The sequence below is a fragment of the Micromys minutus genome, assembly GCF_963924665.1.
Source record: "Micromys minutus genome assembly, chromosome: 12".
Classification (NCBI taxonomy): Eukaryota; Metazoa; Chordata; class Mammalia; order Rodentia; family Muridae; genus Micromys; species Micromys minutus.
This window is the reverse complement of record NC_137981.1, coordinates 16492442-16508681: the sequence shown is the minus strand read 5'-3', so window position 1 is coordinate 16508681 and position 16240 is coordinate 16492442. Positions and strand designations below refer to the sequence as shown.

The following is a 16240-nucleotide window of genomic DNA, read 5'->3' as shown; positions in this document are numbered from 1 at the left end:
GTGGAGGCTGAGACCTACGCAGTCTCACCACAAAACAAGAATTCTGATACTGACTTTAAGTGTTTCTTGGTCAGTTGGTTCTTTTGAGACAGGGATTGTCTACTTAGCCGTGGCTATCCTGGAACTCAGTATGTAGACCAGGCCGCCGAGGTTAACTTTTGAAGGTGCCTTTTGGTCTTGAATTATATTTTCTTTTCCCATTTTGAGACCAGGTTTCACTATGTAGACCTGGATGGCTGGAACCCGCGGCCTCCCAAGTGGAACCCGCAAGGAGTAGGAGGTGCACGCGCCGTACCTACTAAATAAACAACGGAAGACTTCTGTCATCTTCTGCCGTCCTGGGCACAGGTGTGAGTCTTGGCTTACTTTGGAGTTTCCGTCGGATGAAAACCAGAAATGAAGAGTATGCTAGCATTCTCCAAAGCAGCCTTTGGAAGCTCGTGGTTAAAAACCTTTAAGAATATGCTGACTTGAACTACCGCCAAAGAGCCTGCCAGAATCCACACTCCACACAGGGAGCAAAGGGTCAGGGTTTCCCTCAAAGGTGGCACATTGAGAAACCTACACACGCAGGACATGACACTTGTTTTAGCTTGTGTTGTGGCCATCCTACTCCCACAGAGAAGGGGCAGAGGATCTATCTTAAGCGGTCTCCTTATCTATCAGTGGACTTGGTGACTGACATATCTATTCCTTCTTAATTTATCCGAGCCAGACAGCTTGCTATATGAAAAGACGCTACACAGCATTTTTTGAGATTTTATTTTTATTTGTGTGTGTTAAGATTTAGTTATTTAATGTGAATGCCTGTTTCTCTACCTGTGCACCCTCTTCATGTAGGTGCAAGAACTCTCGTTGAATTGGAGGCTCGCCATTTTCACTAGGCTGGCTGGCCAGTGAAGTCATCGAATCTCTCTCTTCCTTCCCAATGCTGGAGTTGAGGTTCTCACAGGTCTGCTGGCCTTTTACCTCGGGACTTGGGATTTGAACCCGGAACCTCATAGTTGCATGGCAAATGCTTTAACCCACTGAGTCATCTTCCCTGCCCTTATTATTATTTATTATTAATTATCGTTAAACCATTGTCATTTATGGGGTCTCATATGTCCCAGACTGTAGGTGAAAGTAACCTGAAACTCCTGATCCCTTCCCAGTAAAGGTATTAAAGAAACACATTCTCATATCTAGTTTTCAAACCTGGAACTTCATGCATGCTAGGCGAGCACTCTACCAATTAAGTTACATCCCCCGGGCCTCCTTTTGATATTTTCCTAATATTATTGCTTTTCATAAATAATTGAAAGCCTGAATGTGTAATCAATTTTTAACCTTTGAATAGAGGATGTACATAGATATTCCTAAATACAGAGTTAGGAAGATTTTTCCCAGATAAACACACACCTGTTCAAACATGTCGGGGATGTCCGAGGTAGGGGGAAGGTAAGACCATAGATAATTTTGGTCTTGGTGTATCAAACAGTGTGAGCCGCAGAGATGACGCCACTGTCAGGAGTACTTGCTGCTCTTCAGAGAGTCGGAGCCTGGCTCCCAGCGCCCACGGCGTCCTCTCTGCACACAGTACTCATGAGTGTGATACCACCAGGAGGTCCCGGTCAGCTCCATATTCCCTGCCAGATAAAGAATTAACAGGCAGGAAAATTCTCTGAAGTGAGACAGGTGTCAGTGGAGAAATCTCAAACTCCGAAAATGGGAGCAGGCAGATTCAGCGGTTGAAGAGAGACGTTGGGGGTTTGGGGGTGAGAAGACACCAGACCCGCATGCTGCAGACTCCCCACACAGAAAAAGACCCACTGTAAAGAGGCAGGATCTCAGAAGCCCAAAACTCAGTTTCTTCTCCAGGACTGGAGGCTAAAAATCTCTGAAGAGTTTCCCTCCTGTCTTAGGATTTTATTACTGTGAAGAGACAGCTTGACCAAAGGCAACTCTTATAACGGAAAACATTTAGTTGGGGCGTGAGAGGTTCAGTCCCTTATCAGCATGATGGATGGCAGCGTCAATGCAGATGTGGTGCTGAGAGCTTTTCGTCTTGATCCACAGGCAGCAGAAGGAGCCGGTTGTCACACCAGGCGTAGCTTGAGCATAGAAAACCTCAAAGCCCGCCCCTAGTAACAAAGCCACACCTCCTTCAGCAAGGCCACACCTCCTAATAGTGCCACTCCCTATGGGCAGAGCATTCAAACACATGAGCCTATGGGGATACCATACTCCTCTAATTTAGGATCAGTTTGAAGAAAGAAAAGCTGATTGGCCTATAACTGTTGTGTAACAGCCTATCAGCCGGAGGCCTATTGGGAAGGGGAAAAAGCCTTCCAGACCTTTGTTTTAAGCTGCTAAGGTTTTGTAATAGATCAGGAGGGTGAGAAAAGCCCGCCATGTTGGAAGCTGGTCACCTTTATTACCTAGACATGGCTCCTCTCCCTGTCTACCTACCAGAGAATCTTTGTCTGACTCCTACTCTCTCGTGGGCATATCCTATATCCCCCACATAGGCACATAATAAAACAAGATATTGAAAATAGTATATGAATTGTTATTACGAGGCATGTAGGCTTGCTCTCTCCTTGAAGCTCCCTGTAGCTCCTCTCACGGTGAAGGGGAAGCTTGAAATTGGGATACACGGATCTGAAACTGAGTCCCTTCGCTGTCAACTTACTGTCTTCTTTCCCAAACTATCCCCAAGTAAAGACCGTTCTAAAAGCTTTGCGAGCACCTTTCTGAACATCTCTTTCAACGTTCCCTTGACTTGATCGTTGCGCAAGGCATAGATAAATGGATTCAGCAGAGGGGTGACAAATGTTGTTATCACGGTCACTGCCCAGTTAGCATCCACAGAGCCGCTCTGGGACGGCCTTACGTAGAGGAAAATGGCACTCCCATAGAAGAGGGTTACCACCATCAAGTGGGAGGTACAGGTGGAGAAAGCCTTCTGCCGACCAGAAGCAGAGGGAATGCGCAGGACAGCCAGGACAATGCGGCCATAGGACGCAGCAGTAATGACAAGTGTAGAGACAATGACAAGAAAGGCCAGGACAAAGTCAGCCTCCTCCAGTCTCGCGGTGTTGGTACACGCCAGGTGAAGCAGGGGTCCACTGTCACAGAAGAAGTGCTGAACCACAGCACCCTGCTTGCAGAAAGGAAGCAAGGCCACCGCCACTGTGGGGCCAAGCACAGGGAGGAGTCCCCCCATCCAGCAGGCCAAGGCCACCCGAAAGCACACGGCTCCGTTCATGAGCAAGGGGTAATGCAGAGGACGGCAGATGGCCAGGTAGCGATCCACAGACATGGCGGCCAACAGTAGGAACTCCGAGGCCCCCAGGAAGAAGTAAAAGTAGAACTGAGTGATGCAGGCAGCAAAGGAAATCGTGTGCCGTCTCGAGAGGAAGTTGCTCAGCATTTTCGGAATGATCACAGAAGTGATCAGAATCTCTAGGCAGGACAGGTTAGCCAGGAAGAAATACATGGGCGTCTGCAGGCGATGATCAGCTCCCACCACCCCCACAATCAGCATGTTGCCCGTTAGAGTCAGCAGGTAAATGAAAAGGAACACGGAAAACACTTCCACCCCTGTGCTGCTGAGATTCGGGAAGCCCGCCAGCACGAACTCCGCCGTACCGTCACTCCGGTTCCACGGGGAGTTACTATTGCTGTCCCCAGCTGTAAGACAAGGTGAATGAGGTTTTTCGTGGTGAAAAAGATGTTCTGTGGCTGGAGAGAAGGCTCAGCGGTTAAGAGCACTGACTGCTCTTCCAGAGGTCCTGAGTTCAAATCCCATCAACCACATGGTGGCTCACAATCAACTGTAATGAGATCTGATGCCCTCTTCTGGTGTGTCTGAGGACAGCTACAGTGTACTTATATGTAATACATAAATAATTTGTTTTAAAAAGGAGATGTTCTGTCACCCATCCTGGAACCTGTATCTTCATCTATCAAATCTCTCAAAAGCTGAACAGCTGGATTGGGTAAGAATAATGAAGAAACGGAGCCCCAGTTTATTTCCTGCCTTAGAAGTCTTGAGTTTCTACACACACACACACACACACACACACACACACACACACACACACACACACACACACACACATGCCGAGTACGCTCTGCAAGAGAAATAATAGGACAGAGGATTCAAAAGTTTCCTGTGTCAACCTAACAAACGAAGTGGCAGAGAAAATCAGGATGGAAGTGCAGGCTTAGCTTGAGTTTGGAAGCAGACCAAGGAATGGAGGCCTGGTTTGCATTTCAATTACCCACACAAACAATTAGTAGTAGAGCCCGGGACATTTTATACACAGATTCTCCCTTTTAATGGAGCGTTTTCACAAAGAACCAAGAGCCTGACAGAACTCAGATCGCCACAGACTGCTTGCGTTTCTGAAGGAACCGTGGTACATAGAAAGGAGACTGTAGCGACCATACTGACCATTCACTTCGCCTGCTGAATTCAAGCTGAGCGCCCTGGCTAATATTGAGCTCACGGGGCCTTTTGCAATTTGTGGCATTTCCCCCTCTTAGACACAGCCTGAAGCATTTTCAAAAACAGGCTCCACTAGACTTTCAGAAACAGAACTGCAAATTCCTGCAGTAATTAATTAAACTGGAAGTGAAGTTGATCCAAGTCCTAGCAGTCCAGAAAACTTAAAACAAAACAAAACAAAACAAAAAAAAAAAAAAAAAAAAAAAAAAACAAAAAAAAAAACCAATGGTTGAATTGATGGCATCCTAAAGTGCTGTCTGAAAAAGTCTCCACCAAAAGATATGGAAAACACAAACTATAGATAAGGAAATAACTAGGAACTCTCAGTAGCGAAACGTCAGGTTTAATTTTAAGAACATTGATTGCTCTCTAGCTACATTGTTCTGAACACACCCCATTCTTGTGGTGACATTTTAAGACAACCATCGAATCCACAGCAAGGTTAGACTCCTGACTCTCTAGTCAATTCTCTTTCTCACCTCTGGATCTCAGATGTGGGAGTGAGAAGCATTTGCTCCGTCCATCTAGGGTACAGAAACTTTGTGGTTATCCACCTTAGGGGGCTCATTTCCTGGCACTCCTCTCTCCAGCATCAACAGACATCACACTGCACATGTTAGGACTACAGAAATCACACTGCACATATTAGGACTACAGAAATCACACTGCACATGTTAGGACTACAGAAATCACACTGCACATATTAGGACTACAGAAATCACACTGCACATATTAGGACTACAGAAATCACACTGCACATGTTAGGACTACAGTTTTAGCATTCTGTATCCAGATATTCAAAGACAGGCTGCAGTGCTGGATCACTGTCCAATGCCTAACCACATCACAGAAGAATTAGGGTTTGTGACCAGTAGTGAGGAAATGTTGCTGGTACATAAGAAAAACGTGGAACATGAGCCTGAGAGGGTGAGTAGTGTTCTCAAGAAAGAGATGCCTAAAATACAGGCTCTGGAGAGAGGAACATTTTCCACAGAAGCAAAGCATTTGACCTAAGGACAGAAAGTCAGGATGAAGGGTAATGAGAAGGCACTGAGTACCTCGAAGCAGATCTTTTTCTGGCCCTCTGTCATTCCTTGTGAAACCACCTCATTGGACTGTGCTTAGCTATATCTGATATAACGGGGGATGACTTTCCTGCTCCCGAATGCCCTTGATAGTTCATAAGCACAAGACCCTGAAATATTTTTTTCCCAGTTTGCCAGTCAGTATCACCTCCATCCTCCCATCCTTCCAGCCTGCATTGGAAACAGTAGCCTGGTATCCTCGCAGCTGCAGGGGATGAATTCTGCATTTGGGAAGACAAGAGAGGTTGAGTAAGTCCTCTTCCCTTGGGCTCTTCTCCTTGGCACAGCTTCTGGTGCACACCTTCTGCCTAGTGAGCATAGGGGCTTTCTGACCCCCAGGAGGGTGTTACATTGTTGCTCACTGTTTTCCCTTTGTTCTGTTTGTCTGATTGAGTGTTTTGAGACCGGGTCTCACTAAGTAGCCTTGGACCTTGCTATATAGACCAGGTTGGTCTTGAATTCACAGAGATGGGTAAAAACACCTTTCCTGGATGTCTCTTCTTATGCCATGAGCCAGTCACACATCAGGGCCCAGTCTCTCTCTGTAGAGCTACAAAATGACCAGTGCCCCAGGCTAGCCTAGGCACGGTACATATGGAAGACAATGATCTCTCTCAGCACCCTAAAATGTCACTGCAAGAACAGGAGCACAGGGTCAACACTGAAGGTTACTTCTACCTTAAGGGTACAACACACTTACCAATAGATGTTTTCATATCTAGTGGTTGAAAAACATTGTATCTTTTTTGTCTTGACAGGTCCTAGGAATAGAATTCCGTTGTTTTGCTTTTAGACCCCATTCTTCTTGGCTCCTGGTTTTAGATCAAGTGCAGGGAAAGACACTTGAAGTCACTGGTATTGCAAGGTAGAATCTTCCATGTGCCACTTTAGTTTTCGGTGGAGAAATAAGACTTGATCCAGACATGAGGAGCTTAGGGGCTGCAGGGCTGGGGAGAGGGAAATTACACAGATGGCAAGACGATGAAAGAGAGGAGGAGGGGGTGCAAACCCGTCTCCTAGGTCCCAGAAACCTGTGATTCTATGAGAACTTTCTAGACCCTGTGCCTGGTGAATCTGAAAAGGAGACAGAATATTTTCTTCATCTGACATCAGCCTAAGTCAAGCAACCGTAAAAGAAGCGTTAACTATGGAAAGGAGACAAATCATGGCATCTGACCAGGATTAACTGCCTTGCTCCCCATGACACTCGGGGGAAAATGTCTGTAACCCAAGCAACACAGACATGACCTCTTCACCCTGAGGACTTAAAATGATAATGTAACTCTTCCCCTTGGGTTCTATGGTAGAAATAATGGGACACCCAGGGGTGTGAAGAGAGTAAGAGGCTGTCTACACGGTCTCTCTGTTCCTGCTTGTCCCTGCTACAACCTTTAATCCTACCAATCATCGGATTCCACAGACCCAAAACATCGTCAAGGATTCCGGACAGCTGCTCACATGTGTCCATCTTGTTCAGATCCAAGCCTCAGTTTACTCAGTTCTCCTACCCATTCCTGTCCGTTCCACCTCTCTAACCATTTTCCAACCAGAACGACGACTGGTTCTGCTGACTTCTTTCCAACCTGATACTTAACCTACTACATTACAACCGTTCTTTCTTGGATCATCTTCTAGTCTCTTAGTCTTTAGGGCACCAAGTTTTCACCTTTGGCATGAGTCACAACGCTTGGAACATACCAGACACTTAAAAATGGTGTGCATGCTTACCTACTCTGAAGCCCCCAAACTGGAAGAGCAGGTACTCCTCTGAAATAGACATCAGTTGAATTTTGAGCCAAGTAGAACTCCCAGGGCCTTCCAGGGTCAGTTTGACTGGATTCTGTCCTTGCCTGCCAAATCCTTCTGAGAGCATTAAAGATAGCCATGAAGGAACCTGGGTAAGGGCTGGAGAGATGGCTCAGTGGTTAAGAGCACTGGCTACCCTTCTGGAGGTTATGAGTTCAAATCCCAACAACCATACAATGGCTGATGGCAATCTGTAGTGAGGTCTGATGGTACCTTCTGGTGTGTCTGAAGATAGCTACAGTGAACTTATAAAGATTAAATAAGCGATTACAGAACTAGTTTTTCAAAATTTTAAATTTTGGCTAGGATACAAAGAAATCGGTTTCCTTGAGACATTTTCACAATGCATATTATTATGACTTTATTATCTATTTTTATTTGCCCTCCTTAGCATTTTGTGCGTCCCCTCCCACCTTCCCCTTTAATGACACACATTACAAGCTCTGTTGTCCCTCCCTGAGTCTTTCTCTCTCATACTTATCTTCCTATTTCCATATCCTGCATGTAGACACTTAAAATATGTATGTATATGATGTGTGTTTAATTTAAATATAGACTCCATATATGAAAAATATATCTGTCTTCTGAGTTTGGCTTCCTTCCATCTATTTTCCCATGAGTGTCATAATTTCATTTTGTGTGACCGCTGAAGACAATTCCCTTGTGTATGCTTGTCCATATTTTCCTTTCCTGATCATCTATTGGTTGGTGGTTGACTCCTTTGCTTAGCTCCCGTGGACAAGGCAACAATGAGCTGGAGTACGTGAGGAGCTCTGCTGTACTCTGACTTAGATTCCTTGAGGTAAGGCTGGATTGATTTTATGGTAGGTTCTGGTGTTTTGAAGTCTCCACATATTGACTTCCATATTGGCTGTACCCATTTCTATTCTGGCTAGGGGTAAATAATAATTTCTCTTTTCCTTCATTCTGGTCAACATTTGTCGTCATTTTTTTTCTTGGTGATTCCAACTGGGGTGACGTGGAGTCTCAAAGTAATTTTAATTTTTTCCCTGATGGCTAGGGATATTAAACACATTTTCAAATTCTTATCGGCCATTTTGTTTTATTGCTATGGAGAGCTATCTATTCAGCCCATTGGGCCATTTATTAGTCATATAATTTTTGCTTTTTAACTTTGGGGTTCTGTATAGTTTTTTTAAACATTTATCTCCTTTGAGACACAGCCAGTTTTGTTTGTATGTTCCATTCAGCGGGTTGTTTCTTCACTACAAATGTTGCTTCTTTTGTGGCACTAACGAAGTTTAGTCTTGTGCAATCTTGTTTGTCAACGTTTAAGATTATTTTCTACACGGTTAGAATCTTTCCCAAGAAATCCTTAACAACTCTTAAAGCAGTGTCTCTGTTTTCTCCATCAATCTCAAAGTTTCGGGTCTTGCATTAAGGTCTTTAGTTCGTTTCGAATGAGTTTTCCTGCAGGATAAGACACTTGTAGTTTCTGTTTTTCTACACGCATGCAAGACATGCAGTTTTCCCCAGAACCGTTTGTGGAAGAGACTCTTTACACCGGAATATGTTTGTGAGCCCTTCGTCAAAGATTAAGCATTAAAATCAAGTGTTAAGCTTGAATGAAAATGCCTCTGGTGCTCAGCTAATACGATCAAACCTAGCTGACCGTATGACAGCAGAACATAGCTGGAAAATGTGCGTATGTAACTGTATGAGCTCACGTTGTTTTAGATTTTATCTTTAAGGCATCTGCACATGGCTCAAAAGTAAATCTACAATCATGTATAGGTTAACAGCACAAGCTATAGCTCAATGTAGTGCACCCAGCACTTGTGCAAACCCACATGTATCTCCAGGAACACACGGGAAACTAAGTCCTACTCCTCCCCTGTCGGTACCCACTCGCACCCCATCATCCAATTAACCGTTTCCATTAGCTTAGTGTTGAATCTTTTCATGTCTTTCGTTGCTGTTATATGACTGCAAGATGCAAATGTATCAGGTGACGAATGGCTTTTTTTTTAATGTTAATGACGGTAGTTGAAACATTTTCTACCTGTTCTTGGTAATAAGAGAGGAAAAAATTTTACAGGACATAAAGGAAGAGTTTATTTTGGCTCACAGTTCCAGGGGAGCAGGAGTCTGTTGCGGTGAGAACACACAGTAGCGGTGGTTGCCCCAGGCAGAAGCTGAGAATTCAAACGATTCAGGAAACAGGAAGAGGAAACTAGAGTGTCCTGAGGTCTTTGAGCTCAGTCTGTTCTCTAGTGATATTCTGTCTCCAGCAAGGCCGCACCACCTGACCCTCCCCAAACAGCGTCGCCGACTGGGGACCAAGAGTTCAGGCACCCAAGCCCACGGGGGAAATTCTCACTAGATTTTTTCATGCTCTAGCTGCAGAGTGGAAAACTGAGTAACTATAGAATAGTGGCTTCTGTGAGAGGACTACATTTTTTTAGAAATACGGTATTTCCTCAGTTAAAAATTAGCATCAGGGGCTGGAGCGATGGCTCAGCAGTTAAGAGCACTGGCTGCTCTTCCAGAGATCCTGAGTTCAATTCCCGGCCACCACATGGTGGCTCACAACCATCTGTAATGAGATCTGATGCCCTCTTCTGGTGTGTCTGAAGACAGTAACAGTATATTCAAATATATAGAAATAAATAAATCTTTTTTAAAAATTAACATCAGAAATATCTCCCTAAAGATAGAAGCTAATTTTGCAGAATTAACCAGCCAGTCTCTGGGGAATGTCAAATACCATGTGGGTTCTACAGATCCCAGGAAACACAGACTGATAATGAACTCCAAAAGGAATTCAACTTTATCTGAAACAACCTGCTTTTAATCCGGACACTGGAGAGGCAAGGCAGAAATTCAGGAACGCGGAGAATCACAGCGCAGAACTTAGAGATCGCATTAGAAGAACAGTCGGGACACTGACGTCTTGTTTTCATTCTGACAGATTCCTTAAAGTTATTTTCTTCTTTCGTCCCATTTACGTTTTTAACAACAAAGAAAAGAAAGCATGACAAAGTGCCATCACAAAATGAGATGACGGAAGTCTAGCTCAGTCCAGGCTGCTGTAACAAATCGCCATGAACCAGGTGGGCCGAAGAGACAGGCTGGTGACAGAGCGCTTGCCTATCTAGCACGGGCAAAGCTCGAGTTCCGGCCACCACGCTACGAAAGCAAACATTTATTCTCAGGATTGAAGAAAATGATTCACACATTGAAGACAGAGGCTGCTGGGAGCTGGGGTCTTCGCAGTCCTCGGCACGGGCCTCCGCTGTGCTCCTGGAGTCATTCCCTTGCTTCCACTGAAAGAAGCACATCGCACCTCTGGGCCCGTCTTCTAAGGCACTGTTCGTCAGTCAGTGTTCGACCCTGCATCCACCAGGCTTCCATCACTATCACGAAAACCCAAGATCATCAACTTTAAAAGAAAAAAAGCGGTATTTAGCTCATAGACTTTTGTTTGGTGATTTTTTTTTTTTTTGAAGGAGCATCCCTGCCTCTGCTTCCTGGGAGCTGATATTCAAGGTGAGTACCACTATGCCTGGCTTAGCTCACAGTTTTGGAGGTCCAGCCCTGCACCTAGAGGCCTCAGTGGTGTTGAGGTCAGACCCAGGGCCTTGCTAAGGAAGCACAGTACAATGACTCTTCTGACCACATTCTCGCACCGCGATGTGTGATCTCAGCGCTGGCTCGTCAAGCGCCAGAGCAGCAGGCCAGCCGACACCAGAACAGAACCTGCAGTTATCTTCCCAAACAGACCTTTCTCACTCTAGGTTGATTGTGTTAATACGCCTCCAGTTCCTGCAGCAAAATAAGGCAAATCAGCAACTTTTTACAGAGAGAACTTTATTTCAGTTCACAGCTTTAGAAGTTTCCAAGTCATGATATTGAATATATATGATTATATATATATATATATATGATAAATACTCCATAATTTACATTTTTAAGGTTTAATTAAAATATAATTACATTTTCCCCTTCCTTTCTTTCCCCTTACCCCTACCATCTTTGCCTTTACCATTGTTCTCTCTCAAATTCACAAACACACACACACACACACACACACACACACACACACACACAAATACAACCTGCTGAGTCCATACACTGTTGTCTGCTTGGATACCTTTCTAGGAACGAACACATTGTATTGGATAACCAAGCTGGGAGCTTACCACATTTGCACACCCCTAGGGGCCGCACCAGGCTGGGACTCAAGTAACTGATTTTCACTTGACCTCGGGCTACAGAAGGTGCCCCTCCTCTCATCTTAGCTCCACTCACTGGAGATTCAAGTTCTTAATACAGACCTAGGGTCCCCAAAGATCTTTCATGATGTTCCTCCAGATTATTATTTTGTAGATTTATGTTAAGGTGATCCACATTTAGACAGTGGAGAGGTAGGCGAGGAAAGGTCTGGGAAGGAGAGAAGGAAGATTCTGGGAGGAACAGGGATGGAGGCAGACGTGTACGTTTCTCTCGAGGCATCTCTAACTTGATGAGGTTGTTATTATTTTTAAGGGTTTCTATGGGTCTTTTTTTTTAAATCTCATATAGAAGGGAAGTTTGTATCTTTGTCCATTGGTTGTAAGCTTATTGTATGAAGGGTTTGTGGACTGAGAATTTAATATATAAACCTGCTTGATAAGGTACAAGGCCTTGGAGTCATGTTTGTGCCCGATGGTGGAGGAAAGGAACACACCAGGGTGGTCGTATCCACCCGGGACAGAAGCAACCGGGAAAGCGAAGTGTATCACCTGGAAGGGAACTGTGTGGAGAGGGTAGCTTGTGGACGTGTGACAGAGTCCGTGTGCTTGGCTCCACAGTGGAGTGGCATCCGTGGTGAGACTGTGGGGCCGATAAAAGGTTAAGTCATCGTTTAATACTTACTGCAACATTTTTTATCTCACTACAGCCTATCTGAGGAAGCCTCTCCTCCCACAAAACCTCCCACTACCTAAGGACCGTGCCTCTTGGTTTACACAGATTTTCCTTAGCTCCTTCCCACAGACTCTCAGCTTTCTCTCTGTGCTAAGTTCTCTTCCTCTCTGCTACCCACCAGGAAACTCACAGGTTTTCCTAAGATCCAGAAAGAGCAAAAGAAAACAAGCACCAGGGCGTTCACCCAATAGAGACAAGATCAGATGTCAGCACTCCAGTCACCTGAGTCTTTACTCCAGATGTGAGGACGTCACCAAAACCCAGAAATCCTCCTATAACAGACACTAAGAAATGTAATAATGCAATATAACTGAAGCACAAGACTTCTAAATAGCAATTATGAGCATATTCAAGGACCTTAAAGAGAATATGAATAAATCCATTAATCAAATCTACTAAAACACAGTGAGATAAAATAATAAAAAACAGTTCACTAAGACATGAAAGAAGAAATAGGATCACTAAAGAACGCACAGACTGAGAAAACTGGAAATGAAAGATTTTAAGAAGCCAAACAAAAAACCTCATGGTAAGCCTCACCAACAGAATACAAGTACCGGAAGAATCACAAGTGTTGACGACAAGGTAAAAGAAATGGTTACCTCAGTCAAAGAAAATGTTATTTATTTATGTAAGCACAAAACATCCAGAAAACCTGGAACACTATGAAAAGATCAAACCTACAAATAATAGGACTAGACAAAGAAGAAGAAGAAACATAGGCTTAAGGCACAGAAAATATTTTCAACATTATAGAAGAAAACTGCCCTAACCTAAAAAAGCAGATGCTTATCAAGGTATGGTACAAGCAGGACACAGAACATCAAGCAGACAAGACCAGAAAAAAAATTTCCCACAACACACAATAATCAAAACACTAAGTGTCCAGAACAACAACAATGAAAAAGAATATTAAAAGATGCAGAGGAAAAGCATCAAATAACATATAAAGGCAGACCTATTAGAATCATTTAATACGTCACAATGGAAACTCTAAGAAGCCAGAAGGGCATAGACAACCATTCTACAAACTCTGAGACACCACAGATACCAGCCCAGATACTATACCCAGCAAACCTATCAATGACAATAGATGGGGAGGGGGGTGAATTCTATGATAAAACCAAAACTAAGCAGTACCTATTTCTATAGAAGATACTAGAAGGAAAACCTCACTCACTTGGAAGTCTTAAACATACCCAAGAAAACAGAAGGACTAAAAAATCCCAGACCAGAAAATCAAAAGAGAAGGAAAAATCCATATTTTAATAACAAAATAACAGGAATCAATGAACACTGCTCATTTATAACTCTTGATATTAATGGCCTCCATTTCCCTCACTAAAAAAAAGGACACAGTAAAAAATTAGATTAGAAAACGGGTTTCATCTTTGCTGCATCCAACAAACAAACACACCTCACCAGCAAGGCAGGAGAGAAGTAAACACACCAAAGAAGCAAGCCAGGGTAACCCTTTCAATATCTGACTCCAGGACATCCAAGTTCATTAGAGAAATACTGTTACAACTATAATAATCTTGGATGACTTCAATACCCACTCTTTCTAATAGACAGGTCATCCAGACAAAAGCTAAACAGAGAAACACTGGAGTTAAATAATGTCATAATCAAATGATCCTAGGGTATGTTTATAGAACATTTTACCCAAACAAAAAAGAATATGACTTCTTCTCAGAAGCTCATGGTGCTTTTTCCAAAACTAACCACATTCTTTAACATAAAACAAGTCTCAACAGATGGAAGAAAATTGTAACAACACCTGTATCTTGGATTAAAGCTACATATCAACAATAGAGGAAGAAAGGAGTTTTACAAGCTCATGGAAAACGAACAACCCCCTAATAGTTGAAAACTGGGTCAAGATAGAAATTAAGAAGGATATTTTAGAACTTTTTAGAATTTAATGGAAATGAAATCACAAAATACCCAAACCTATGGGACACAATGAAGGAGATTCTAAGTAGCAAATTCATAGCACTAAGTACCTATGTAAAAAAGCTGGAGAGTCTGAGCAGTGGTGGCACATGCCTTTAATCCCTTGGGAGGTAGAGGCAGGTAAATCTCTGAATTTGAGGTCAGCCTGGTCTACACAGAGAGTTCCAGGACAGCCAGAGCTACACAGAAGGAAAAAAAATGGTCTCAATAGAAAAAGAGAAAAGAGGGGAGTAGGGAAGGGAATGAGAGGGGAGGAAAGGGGAGGGAGAGAGAGAAGGAGAGGAGAAGGGAAGGAAGAGGAGGACAGGGAGAGAGAGAAGAGGGGAGGGAACTGAGGGGATAGGGAGGGGAGGAGAGGAGGGGAGGGGAGGGGAGGAGAGGAGAGGAGAGGAGAGAAGAGAGGAAAAAAAAATAGAGACCTCATAGAACTAACACCCAAACGGAGTAGATGGCAGTAATCGGTCTCAGAACTTAAATCAATAAAATAGAAAGGAAACAAAAAGTATGCAAAAAAGAAGAGTTGAATGAAATGAAGAGTTGATTCTCTGAAAGAATCCTAAGATTGGTAGATGCTTAGGCAAATTAACTAAATGAGGAAGATGGAGAGTAGGTTCAAATTAACTTTTTACACCACCAATTTGCTTCCTCCAACCCTAAAGCTAAGGATGTCATCAGATAGCAACTGACACTGTAACAGAGATTTCCCAGTTTGACACAACCTGCCTTCTTGGTGTTTCTGCCAGTGAGCTTAATAATTATCCTGAAATCAACTTCCTTTGTTCTGTTACTATAAAAACCGTACTTTTGTTCGGTGTTTTGTTTGGTTTGTTTGTTTTTGAGATTGGGCCCCATTGTGTAGCCTGAAAAGTCATTGAGCAGAACAGGCAGGCTGAAAACTCACACAGACCCACCTGCCTCTGCCTCCCAAGTGCTGAGATTAATGGTGGGTGCCACCACAGGTGACATGGAGGCTTAGAGCCTTTTGAAGGCTACAGGATACCAGGACGATGCTGAGGCTTGGCTTGGTCTGACTGGGACACTGCTTTCCTTCAGCGGTGGGATTCTTGGCTTGATGTAGACACTATATATTCGCACTGAGAGGAGATACTTGAGAAGAAAGGGAGGCCTCCCGTGGCATCCTGCCCCAAAAGGAAATGGCTCCTTCTTTTTAACAAACAGCAGAAAGCCGTGTTCCTACGGAAGATGTTCCCTTTGGAGTCCTTTGTCATGGCCAGTTCCATTTGGACACCATGAGAGGTTGGGCCTCTTTATCTTTCATCTGCAGTCCTGGGAGCAGGAGCCAGCAAGAGCTCCCACCAACAGAGGCCTGTGAGAAGGATGTGAATTTGGACGGCTCGACAAGAACACAGCTGGCGCCCCATCTAGCGTGGCTTGCTCACATCCTCCGAGGCTGCTTGAGCTCTTTTGAAGTCGCCATTGTAGCTCCTTCTCTCTGCTCTTCATCCTGAAAGCAGGTGCCCTTACTCTTCCATCAGCTGTAGTGAAAAAGGCAACGGTGTGAGTGAGCTTAGCAAAGCGAAGGCACAGGAGTTGGGGTCAGTGTTACAAAAGGCATGCGCCATGTCCGCTTTGAGGGTGACCTCTCTCACAAATGCAAGAAATATAACTAGAATGAGTCTTTGATGTCCCTATTCCTACACACACACACACACACACACACACACACACACACACACACACACATGCACACGGTGAGAAAATGAGGCACAAAGACAGAAAGAGAATAGGCTACAAAGACAGGGACTGGTAAACATGAGGGTGGAGGAAGGAGGAGAGAGGAAGAGAAAAAAGGGGGAGGAGAAAAGGGGGAGAAGGAAGTGTTATATACCTGCAAGGAAACACACAAGGAGTCAGACAGAACTCAGACTAACAAGTTCTCAGAGAATAAAAAGAGACATAGGGCCTGAGGGGAGAAAGGAGGACAGATCCAGAGACAGAATGGGCACAA

At 44.0% G+C, this 16240-nt stretch overlaps 1 protein-coding gene across 1 annotated transcript; it reads right to left on the bottom strand.

Annotated features, from left to right (window-relative positions):
- Nucleotides 1-2665: 2665 nt before the first annotated feature.
- Nucleotides 2666-7048, bottom strand: OR6S1 (olfactory receptor family 6 subfamily S member 1; the record flags this gene model as incomplete). Its single annotated transcript, XM_080926340.1, has 2 exons — nt 2666-3675; nt 6982-7048. The coding sequence occupies 2 exons, from the start codon at nt 7046-7048 to the stop codon at nt 2666-2668; spliced, it is 1077 nt and encodes a 358-aa protein (XP_080782466.1).
- Nucleotides 7049-16240: the final 9192 nt, after the last annotated feature.